The sequence below is a fragment of the Eriocheir sinensis genome, chromosome 57 (assembly GCF_024679095.1).
Source record: "Eriocheir sinensis breed Jianghai 21 chromosome 57, ASM2467909v1, whole genome shotgun sequence".
In the NCBI taxonomy this organism is placed as follows: domain Eukaryota; kingdom Metazoa; phylum Arthropoda; class Malacostraca; order Decapoda; family Varunidae; genus Eriocheir; species Eriocheir sinensis.
Window position 1 is genome coordinate 633,712 of NC_066565.1, and position 11,086 is coordinate 644,797.

An 11,086-nucleotide genomic window follows, 5' to 3' on the forward strand; every position below is an offset into this window, starting at 1 on the left:
TTCTCTGTTCCTCCCTTCCTTCTCTGTTCCTTCCTCTTAATCTCCCTCCCTTCCTTCTCTGTTCCTTCCTCTTAATCTCCCTCCCTTCCTTCTCTGTTCCTTCCTCTTAATCTCCCTCCCTTCCTTCTCTGTTCCTTCCTCTTAATCTCCCTCCCTTCCTTCTCTGTTCCTTCCTCTTAATCTCCCTTCCTTCCTTCTCTGTTCCTTCCTCTTAATCTCCCTTCCTTCTCTGTTCCTTCCTCTTAATCTCCCTCCCTTCCTTCTCTGTTCCTTCCTCTTAATCTCCCTCCCTTCCCTTATCCTCCCTTGGTTATCATGATTCTCTGTTGCTTCCTTCTTTCATCAGTTAGTCTCCCTTCTTCTGTTCCATTCCTCCCTTCCCTCCTTCGTTCTCTGTTCCTCCCTTCTTCCTCTCTCTCCCTCTTCTCAAATTCAAACCTATTATCATTATTATTATTATTATCAAACAAGACATACATTATTTTCATATTTATTCACTCAACTTACAATATAGATTTCTCTAAACAGTAACCTGAAAAAGAATTTATTAGTATCAGTAGTAGTAGTAGTAGTAGTAGTAGTAGTAGTAGTAGGTCAACTGGTGTGTCTGTGGGGGTTGTCAACATACTGTGGAGAGACATTCTGTGGGTACCTGTGGGCTGAGGTGAGGAGAGAGAGAGAGAGAGAGAGAGAGAGAGAGAGAGAGAGAGAGAGAGAGAGAGAGAGAGAGAGACTACTACTATTACTACTGTTACTAATCTGCTTAAGTTACCATGCATACTATCATTAATGTGTGTGTGTGTGTGTTCTACTTCTGCTGTAAATAAAAAAATGCTCAAGAATTAACTATGTATATTAATCTTACCCTCCTGTGTGTGTGTGTGTGTGTGTGTGTGTGTGTTCTACTTCTGCTGTAAATAAAAAAATGCTCAAGAATTAACTATGTATATTAATCTTACCCTCCTGTGTGTGTGTGTGTGTGTGTGTGTGTGTTCTACTTCTGCTGTAAATAAAAAAATGCTCAAGAATTAACTATGTATATTAATCTTACCCTCCTGTGTGTGTGTGTGTGTGTGTGTGTTCTACTTCTGCTGTAAATAAAAAAATGCTCAAGAATTAACTATGTATATTAATCTTACCCTCCTGTGTGTGTGTGTGTGTGTGTGTGTGTGTGTGTGTGTGTGTGTGTGTGTGTGTGTTCTACTTCTGCTGTAAATAAAAAAATGCTCAAGAATTAACTATTTATATTAATCTTACCCTCCTGTGTGTGTGTGTTCTACTTCTGCTGTAAATAAAAAAATGCTCAAGAATTAACTATGTATATTAATCTTACCCTCCTGTGTGTGTGTGTGTGTGTGTGTGTGTGTTCTACTTCTGCTGTAAATAAAAAAATGCTCAAGAATTAACTATTTATATTAATCTTACCCTCCTGTGTGTGTGTGTTCTACTTCTGCTGTAAAAAAAAAAATGCTCAAGAATTAACCATGTATGTTAATCTTACCCTCCTGTGTGTGTGTGTGTGTGTGTGTGTGTGTGTGTGTGTGTTCTACTTCTGCTGTAAATAAAAAAATGCTCAAGAATTAACTATGTATATTAATCTTACCCTCCTGTGTGTGTGTGTGTGTGTGTAATTCACCTCTTGGTCTGCTGTGGGTCAGACATCCAGCCGTTCCCCTACAGAAGAGCACAGAGCTCGTAGTACCGATCTTTGGGTAGGACTGAGACCACTCACACACCGCGACAACGAGGTCACAACTCCTTGCCTGACGTCGCGTACCTGCTCACTGCTGGGTGAACATGGACTACACATGAAAGAAGATAAACCCAACTTATCTTCACCCGGCCGGAGAATTGAACCCCGGTCCTTCTGGTTGTGAGGCAGACGCTCTACCCACTGAGCTACCGGGCCATGTTGTGTGTGTGTGTGTGTACCCGGGCACTACCAGGCAACATGTAGTTAAGAATAACCTTATCCAATCCCTTACCAAACACTATTACGATGGGTTCCAAGAGGCTCTTTATACCATCATTCTAGCATAACTTTTTAACAGAGCATCAGATTGGCATTTGGCTTGATTTGACAGCTTGACAGGTCTCTAAATATTGGAATAAGCTTACATTCAGTGGCAGATCCAAGGGGGAAGGGGGGGGGGGGACCTGGTCACGTGCAGGGTGCCTCCCCCCCCAACATAAAATATGATTTTTAATAATTGAATTAATAATAATAATAACAACTATCACAAGCTCTCCCTTCCTCAGCCATTCCCTTGAGGTCAATTCTAACACTATCACAAGCTCTCCCTTCCTAGACTGAGGCATAACAGACTCTAAACCCTTATAAATAGTGTCGGATCTTAAGCGACGGAGGTGTTTCCAGCGTGAAGTCTTGCTGTGTTCTGAGGAATTCCTGCGTGTTGATTGGTCGCCTCCTCAGCCAATCAGGACCCAGGGAACGGTGGGTGTGTCCGCTGCAGTTTTTGGTTGAGTGGTTCATCTGAAATCATTGGAAGACTTTGAGTTCTGGGGTTGAAATGCATAAGAAAGCTCTCCCTTCCTCGGCCATTCCCCTGAGGTCAGTTCCAACACTATCACAAGCTCTCCCTTCCTCGGCCATTCCCTTGAGGTCAGTTCCAACACTATCACAAGCTCTCCCTTCCTCGGCCATTCCCCTGAGGTTAGTTCCAATACTATCACAAGCTCTCCCTTCCTCGGCCATTCCCTTGAGGTCAGTTCCAACACTATCACAAGCTCTCCCTTCCTCGGCCATTCCCCTGAGGTTAGTTCCAATACTATCACAAGCTCTCCCTTCCTCGGCCATTCCCTTGAGGTCAGTTCCAGCAATGTCACAAGCTCTCCCTTCCTCGGCCATTCCCTTGAGGTCAGTTCCAGCAATGTCACAAGCTCTCCCTTCCTCGGCCATTCCCTTGAGGTCAGTTCCAACACTATCACAAGCTCTCCATTCCTCGGCCATTCCCCTGAGGTCAGTTCCAGCAATGTCACAAGTTCTCCCTTCCTCGGCCATTCCCTTGAGGTCAGTTCCAGCAATGTCACAAGCTCTCCCTTCCTCGGCCATTCCCTTGAGGTCAGTTCCAGCAATGTTACAAGCTCTCCCTTCCTCGGCCATTCCCTTGAGGTCAGTTCCAGCAATGTTACAAGCTCTCCCTTCCTCGGCCATTCCCTTGAGATCAGTTCCAGCAATGTCACAAGCTCTCCCTTCCTCGGCCATTCCCTTGAGGTCAGTTCCACACCATAAGGGGCTGGGTATCATGTGTTAGAAGATGCCCCAAACGTAACCTAACCTAACCTAACAAAACCACAAAAAGTTACCATACGTCTTGACTTGAAAAAACTCATCTATGCTTCCTTAGACAAGACTTTAAATATAACAAAGTGAGGTCAATCTCATGAAATATTAGTGAATGCATAAAAAATAATCCAAATAATAAACATGAAAAATTGTAAAGATAAAGATCTGGAAAAAGTTGGAAAGTTTTGTTTAGTCGGCGCAACATCTGTGGTCATATGCCGGAGAGAGACAGAAGGGGAAGGAATTATAGAAGGAAACAGACCCCAGGAGACAGGACACAACCCCTGATTAATACCTGGTACCCATTCACTGCTGGGTGGACAGGGGCGTAGGGTATCGAAAAACCCGCTAAAATTTTTCCAATCCGCCCGGGAATCGAACCCAGGCTCTCTCGTTTGTGAGCTGAGTGTGCTAACCACTGCACCACGAAGCTCCCTATTAATATCTGGAAGGGAAACACACTTACAGATCTCTGAAAGGGAATACAAGGTCTGCAAAAGCATTAAAATAAATAAATACAAGAAAAATAACAAGAAATCATAAACGTAAATGATCGATCTTCAAGTAAACGATGGCTGGCAACCTCTACCAACATACAGTCACACGTCACAGCGGTCACTATAAAAAAATTCGCCTGCTCCACTATCGGATTGGGGCCGCACATAAGGTCCCTCAAGGAAGCCTACCAGTGCTGCAGCCTCTCCACATCAGTCAAACTAACCCCTCCACACCTGCCAATCCACTCCCCTCCATATCTGTCCTTCCCCTCCACACCTGCCAAGCTCCTCCACACTACTTCTGCCTCTCTACACCTGCCAAATCAAGCCCCTACACACCTGTCCCACACCTACACAATCATTTTTTTGCCCCTCCACATCTGTCAAACCAAGCTTCCACACCTGTTAAATTAAGCCCCTCCACACCTGCCAAATCAAGCTTCTACACACCTGTCCCACACCTACACAATCATTTTTTGCCCCTACACATCTGTCAAACCAAGCTTCCACACCTGTCAAATTAAGCCCCTCCACACCTGTCAAACCACTCCCCTCCACACCTGCCAAATCAAGCTTCTACACACCTGTCCCACTCCTACACAATCATTTTTTGCCCCTACAAATCTGTCAAACCAAGCTTCCACACCTGTCAAATTAAGCCCCTCCACACCTGTCAAACCACTCCCCTCCACACCTGCCAAATCAAGCTTCTACACACCTGTCCCACTCCTACAATTTTTTTTTTCCCCTCCACATCTGTCAAACCAAGTCACTCCACACCTGTCAAATTAAGCCCCTCCACACCTGTCAAAGCCTTCCACACCTGCCAGATCACTCCCTTCCACACCTCCAAAGTCCCCCCAAACCTGCTGTCTCGCTTCTCCACACACCTGACAAACCATGATCAGCCAAGTCTCCCTCTCCGCCATATTGAAAAACCTCATATTTATTACTTTTTTTGCCTCTTCCCGCTTTCTTTTCACTATCACATCTTGACCAAAGTGTTGATTAGAGTATATAGTTTACCTGGTGGCCGTGGCAGGTGAATAAGTGGAGGAATAACCTTAAAAATCACTAAAATATGGGACGGGGTGAAGGACAGGTTGGCCATTTTGTCCCTCCCTCTCCCATAACATTATTTTAAAACCTCAATTATTTCATTTACATCTTATCTCCCATCAATATTATAAAGGTGAGGTGTTGATTAGAGTATATAGTTTACCTGGACGCCGTGGCAGGTGAGTAAGTGGTGGAATAACCTTAAAAATCACTAAAATATGGGGCGGGGTGAAGGACAGGCTGGCCATTTTGTCTCCTTTTCAGACCCTTATTTTAAAACCTCAATTATTTCATTTATACCTTATCTCCCATCAATATTATAAAGGCGAGGTGTTGATTAGAGTATATAGTTTACCTGGTGGCCGTGGCAGGTGAATGAGTGGTGGAATAGCCTTAAAAATCACTAAAATATGGGGCGGGGTGAAGGACAGGCTGGCCATTTTGTCCCTCCCTCTCCCATAACATTATTTTAAAACCCCAATTATTTCCTTTATACCTTATCTACCATCAATATTATAAAGGTGAGGTGTTGATTAGAGTATATAGTTTACCTGGACGCCGTGGCAGGTGAAGAAGTGGTGGAATAGCCTTAAAAATCACTAAAATATGGGGCGGGGTGAGGGACAGGCTGGCCATTTTGTCCCTCCCTCTCCCATAACCTTATTTTAAAACCCCAATTATTTCCTTCACACCTTATCTCCCATCAATATTATAAAGGTGAGGTGTTGATTAGAGTATATAGTTTACCTGGACGCCGTGGCAGGTGAAGAAGTGGTGGAATAACCTTAAAAATCACTAAAATATGGGACGAGGCGGGTTCGACAATCACAGTGATCGCCATGTTGCCAGATGCTCGACGTATTCATTACATTGTATTATTAATTATTTCTGTACTTTAACATTACGTGAAAGCTTCAATAACTAACTCTCTTCAATGATAACTATAAATGAATGGGGTTATAGGTATTGTAAAGGCAGTTTGGGGGCAGAAAATAAAAGAGTGATTGTCGTACTCACTTTGGCCGATTTTTTTTGTTCCCGGCCTTTAATATTACGTATAAGCTTCACTAATTACCTCGTTTAAGATGACTAGATTAATCACATGTCATTAGTGGGGAATAATAGTAAATAGACAGAAAATGTCAGACAGCAGGCGTTGAGTACGATACCAGTAAACAAACCAGAAACTTCACGTCCACACACACGCACGCACACACACACACACACCAGCTGTTTGCCGTACACACACACGCACACGATGTCCGCCGTGCTGGTGTACACGGTGCTGGCCGTGCTGGTGGGCGTGGTGATCGCCTTCCTGTCCTTCTACAGGAAAAAGGAGGAGAAAGGTGAGACACTCCATCACCACCCCGGCCACCTGGCACTGACGGGGCACCCCACTCTCTCTCTCTCTCTCTCTCTCTCTCTCTCTCTCTCTCTCTCTCTCTCTCTCTCTCTCTCTCTCTCTCTCTCTCTCTCTCTCTCTCTCTGTCTGTCTGTCTGTCTGTCTGTCTGTCTGTCTCTCTCTCTCTCTCTCTCTCTCTCTCTCTCTCTCTCTCTCTCTCTCTCTCTCTCTCTCTCTCTCTCTCTCTCTCTCTCTCTCCAGTGCAAAGCCCCACTATTAGGGGGTCGAGGGGGATGAAGCTCAATTCTCAATGGGTGGAGGGGATCAAAGGTCTCTTGTTAGGTAGGTTATGTTTGTTTAAATTTCTTGGGCATGAGAGTGTGCCAACAGAAATGTGCAGCTTGGGGCAGGATGGGTCACCTACACTGGCGGGGCGGGGCGGGGCAGGGCGGGGCAAGGCAGGGCAGGGCGGGGGCATTTATTGGTTCTGGAAAATAATGTTACAGTAATTGAACTTGAGAAGGAAAAAATAATGTCAAATGTTTCTTCTCTCTAACCTTGAGGCCCTAACATGAGCTTTCTGACCCTTGACCTAACCTGACCTTTGACCCCCAGGAGTTGAGCGTGTCCGAGGAGTCCGAGCTCGGGCAGTGGCAGCAGCAGCGGCGGCGGCGGCAGCGGCTGATGATGGAGGTGGCGGTGGTGGTGGTGGTGGTCGGGCAGCCCAGCCGCCACCCAACCGTGTGGCGGCCAATCGCAACGCCCGGGCCAGGATGAGGGCGGCCGCTCGTAAGTCTTGTTGTTGATGAAGAAAGTGAAGTTATTTAATTATTTTTTAATATATATTTTTTCTTAATTTTTTTGTACCTCATCTTTATGCTTCTGTTGTTCTTGTTCTTGTTCTTCTTGTTCTTATCCCCCCCCCCCCCCCAAAAAAAAACAGAGCGCCACGCCGGAGGGGGCGACTCAGATGATGAGGGTGCGAGCGAGGACGAGGCAACAGCCGTGGGTGACAACATTGCCCTGCCAGAAGGTCGCGTCGGGAAGAAGAAGCTGGCGAAACTACAGGCCAAGGCGGACAAGAGGGTCATGAGGGAGGTGAGGAGGAGGAGGAGGAGGAGGAGGAAATGATGATGGTGGTAAGGAAGAAGAAGGAGGAGGAGGAAGAAAAAGAGATGAGAAAAAGAGAGAGAGAGAGAGAGAGAGAGAGAGAGAGAGAGAGAGAGAGAGAGAGAGAGAGAGAGAGAGAGAGAGAGAGAGAGAAAAGAGAAGGAGGAGATGATGGTGGTAAGGAAGAAGGAAGAGGAGGAAGAAAAAGAGATAAGAAAAGAGAGAGAGAGAGAGAGAGAGGAGGAGGAATATACCCCAAACTTAACCTTACTAGAAAACCATCAGTACTTACAATTAGTCACTCTGTTAGTCCTTCCCTCAACGCCAGTACTTACTAACCAGGTCCCAGGTCACTAAGGAAGAGGAGGAAGAGGAGGAGGGTACTTACCATGTCCCGGGTCACTGTCACACCCCTCGACCTGAAAAGACATAATCGGAAAGTAGTTATTTAATTTATTTCATCTTCTTCTTCAATTTTGTATTTCTTATTAATTCCTGTTTAATTTTGCAGATGGAGGAGAGAGAGAGAGAGGAGAGAAAGGAGCGGAAGGAGAGAGAGGAGGAGGAGAGGAAGAAGGACGATGAGAGGGAGGTAAGAGAGAGAAAGAGAGGGAGAGAATGAGAGAAAAATAATGTCTTCTGTGATAATCTACTACTACTACTACTACTACTACTACTACTACTACTACAATCTCTCTCTCACACTTTTTCTCTCCACACAGGCGGAGGAAGAAGCACGGAAGGAGGAGGAGGAGAGGAAGGCAAGGGAGGAGAAGGAGAGGAGGGAGGAGGAGGAATACCAGCGGATGAAGGAAGAGTTCTTGGTGGAGGAGGAAGGCTTTGAGGAGGAGGAGGAAGATGAGGAGGAGAAGAAGAGGAACCTGTTGAACCATTTTGTCTCTCATATTAAGGTAAGGAAGAGGAGGAGGAGGAGGAGGAGGAAGAAGAAGCAGAAGGGAGGAATGGAAAGGAAGATGAAGAAGAAGAGGAGGAGGAGGAAGAAGGAGAAGGAGGAGGAGGAGGAGGAAGAAGAAGCAGAAGGAAGGAATGGAAAGGAAGATGAAGAAGAAGAGGAGGAGGAAGGAGAAGTAGAGGAGGAGGAGGAGAAGAGGGAAGGAAGGAATGAAAAGGAAGAAGATAAAGAAGAGGAGGAGGAAGAAGAAGAAGGAGAGGAGGAGGAGGAAGAATTACTGTACATATTTCTTAAGCAAATTTCTAAACCCTATTTAAAATACAGAGGAGGAGGAGGAGGAGGAGGAGGAAGAAGAGGAGGAGGAGGAGGAGGAAGATTATTAACATTTCTCATAATCTACTTTCCTCTCTCTCCCTCGCTCGCTCTCACTCACTCTCTCTCTCTCATTTTAGAGCGAGAAGGTGGTGGTTTTGGAGGACCTGGCGGCCATGTTTAAACTGAAGACCCAGGACGTGATTCAACGCGTTAACGACCTGCAGAAGGAAGGGACACTGACAGGTATTGTTGTTGTTATTGTTGTTGTTGTTGTTGTTGTTCTTTCTCTTTATTTATTTATTTATTTTTTTTCGATATTTTTTTCTTGCTTTATTTTTTATATTTTTTCCTCTGTCTTTTTTTCCCTTCATGTTTCTCTCCACTCTCTCTCTCTTTTTCTCTCCATTTACTGCTCTCTCTCTCTCTCTCTCTCTCTCTCTCTCTCTCTCTCTCTCTCTCTCTCTCTCTCTCTCCAATTCTACCTCTCTCCCTCTCTATATCTCTTTCTCTCAAATTCTACCTCTCTCTCCCTCTCTCTCTATATCTCTTTCTCTCAAATTCTACCTCTCTCTCTCCCTCTCTCTCTATCTCTCAAATTCTACCTCTCCCTCCCTCCCTCTCTCTCTTTCTCTCAAATTCTACCTCTCTCCCTCTCTCTCTGTCTCTCAAACTCTACCTCTCCCTCCCTTCCTCTCTCTCTTTCTCTCAAATTCTACCTCTCCCTCCCTCACTTCCCTCCGTTTCCTCCAGGTGTGATTGACGACCGAGGGAAATTCATCTACATTAGCCGCGAGGAGCTTGAGGGAGTTGCCAAGTTCATCCGCCAGAGAGGTCGAGTGTCCCTGGCAGAGCTGGCCGAGTCATCCGCCAGTCTGATCACCCTGACCCCTGATAATACTGCTACTGCTACTGCTGCTTCTGCTTAAGGGGGTGTGATGGGAGTGGGTTGTTACTGTTATGTGCTAGGTCAGGTCAGGTTAGGTTAGGTCAGGTCAGGTCAGGTCGTATCAGTGGTCCTTAACCTGGTAGCAGCGGGGATCATGCTTCTTAATGGTCCCTCTAAGCGAGAAAAATGAGAAAAAATCACCCCTCACACAAACCATTTCATAATGTACATCAACGCATTTGTAATCAGATTATGTATCATCTATTTTTTGGGGTTTATATCATGGCGCAAATTTGGCCCGTCGCTGCTACACGGTAAAGCCACAAATTTGGCCCGTCACTGCTACACGGTAAAGCCACAAATTTGGCCCGTCGCTGCTACATGGTAAAGCCACAAATTTGGCCCGTCGCTGCTACACGGTAAAGCCACAAATTTGGCCCGTCGCTGCTACACGGTAAAGCCACAAATTTGGCCCGTCGCTGCTACCGGGTTAAGGGAGAGAAGGAGGGCGAGGGAGATCACTTTGGTTAGGTTTTAGAAAGGGAGACAAAGAAGGGAGAGATAGGAAGTGATTCAGTCAAGTCCTTAAAGAATTGGGTTACGAACTTCACTCTCTGTTTTCTGCGCTGCTTAGAAGAGAGAAGGAAAACAAGGGAGGTCAGACGTCAAAAGCTAAATTTAAGAGCTGTGAAATAATTATAGAAAGTGTTAGTTAGGTTATATTTGCTTGGGTTATATGAGGCAAAAAATAGCTTGAAGTATGACTCAAAAAAGAAAGTACTGATTGCAATATTAAGGAGAGAGAGAGAGAGAGAGAGGTAGAGAGAGAAAGAAGGAGAGGGAAGGAGAGATTAGAAGGGAGAGAGAGATAAGAAGGGAGAGAAGGAAAGGAAGGGAAGGGAGAGAGAGAAAGGAAGAAGGGAAACTAATGTAAAATGACTCAAAATTAGGAAGTAGATTGTAGACTGAAAGAGATTGTAGAGAAAGGAAGAAGGGAAACTAATGTAAAATGACTCAAAATTAAAAGTAGATTGTAGACTGAAAGAGATTGTAGAGAAAGGAAGAAGGGAAACTAATGTAAAATGACTCAAAATTAAAAGTAGATTGTAGACTGAAAGAGATTGTAGGGAAAGAAAGGAAGAAGGGAAACTAATGTAAAATGACTCAAAATTAGGAAGTAGATTGTAGACTGAAAGAGATTGTAGGGAAAGAAAGGAAGAAGGGAAACTAATGTAAAATGACTCAAAATTAAAAGTAGATTGTAGACTTAAGTAGACAAAATAAAGGTGGATGGAATTAAGTATAAAGTTTGTGATAAAAGAAATGAAACAAATAAATATGAAATGGTTATAATTTAGTGTTTTTTTGACATAGAGGAAAATGATCACTTATCCTCATGTTAAAATTCTCTTAATACCATAGACCCCTAATGATGATACCTACACATAAATACTATACATGGATTCAGTATGCATAGGAAAAGTATACATGACCTTAATGATAACACCTATACATACAATACTATACATGGATTCAGTATGCATAGGAAAAGAATACATGACCTTAATGATAATATCTATACATACAATACTATACATGGATTCAGTATGCATAGGAAAAGTATACATGACCTTAATGATAACACCTATACATA

General features: G+C 44.4%; 1 protein-coding gene and 3 long non-coding RNA genes across 19 annotated transcripts; 3 read left to right on the forward strand and 1 right to left on the reverse strand.

Moving 5' to 3' along the window:
* Nucleotides 1–216: 216 nt before the first annotated feature.
* Nucleotides 217–5,729, reverse strand: LOC126984401 (uncharacterized). The gene is made up of 3 exons (XR_007736652.1): nt 5,648–5,729; nt 5,415–5,451; nt 217–2,494 (listed from the first exon to the last, which is right to left on the reverse strand). It is a non-coding gene; the product is annotated as an uncharacterized LOC126984401 (long non-coding RNA).
* On the forward strand, nt 2,491–3,589 carry LOC126984400 (uncharacterized). 4 transcript variants are annotated; one of them, XR_007736648.1, is made up of 3 exons: nt 2,491–2,674; nt 2,726–2,776; nt 2,828–3,589. It is a non-coding gene; the product is annotated as an uncharacterized LOC126984400 (long non-coding RNA). The 4 variants fall into 4 exon arrangements; XR_007736649.1 differs by having other exon boundaries at nt 2,879–3,589; XR_007736650.1 differs by lacking the exon at nt 2,726–2,776 and having other exon boundaries at nt 2,828–2,929; nt 2,981–3,589.
* Nucleotides 4,236–5,404, forward strand: LOC126984405 (uncharacterized). The gene is made up of 3 exons (XR_007736656.1): nt 4,236–4,805; nt 5,002–5,042; nt 5,235–5,404. It is a non-coding gene; the product is annotated as an uncharacterized LOC126984405 (long non-coding RNA).
* Nucleotides 5,730–6,030: 301 nt separating the features above from the next.
* On the forward strand, nt 6,031–10,785 carry LOC126984393 (DDRGK domain-containing protein 1-like). Of its 13 annotated transcripts, none has more exons than XR_007736641.1 (9): nt 6,031–6,212; nt 6,824–6,997; nt 7,152–7,306; nt 7,830–7,910; nt 8,041–8,229; nt 8,684–8,789; nt 9,297–10,385; nt 10,460–10,482; nt 10,560–10,785. XR_007736641.1 is itself a non-coding variant. In XM_050838027.1 (7 exons), exons 1-7 carry the CDS (start codon nt 6,122–6,124, stop codon nt 9,470–9,472), a joined length of 972 nt encoding a protein of 323 aa, XP_050693984.1. In that variant the 5' UTR covers nt 6,031–6,121; the 3' UTR covers nt 9,473–10,785. The 13 variants fall into 13 exon arrangements, 1 of the variants encoding a protein (XP_050693984.1); XR_007736645.1 differs by having other exon boundaries at nt 10,638–10,785; XR_007736643.1 differs by lacking the exon at nt 10,460–10,482 and having other exon boundaries at nt 10,533–10,609; nt 10,688–10,785.
* Nucleotides 10,786–11,086: the final 301 nt, after the last annotated feature.

Bases quoted from the DNA above. Each gene is read 5' to 3' on its own strand.
- LOC126984393 (XM_050838027.1), top strand. From the start codon at position 6,122: ATGTCCGCCGTGCTGGTGTACACGGTGCTGGCCGTGCTGGTGGGCGTG. The intron at 6,213-6,823 runs GTGAGACACTCC...TTTGACCCCCAG, and splicing joins CAGGAAAAAGGAGGAGAAAG to GAGTTGAGCGTGTCCGAGGA. The intron at 8,790-9,296 runs GTATTGTTGTTG...CGTTTCCTCCAG, and splicing joins GAAGGAAGGGACACTGACAG to GTGTGATTGACGACCGAGGG.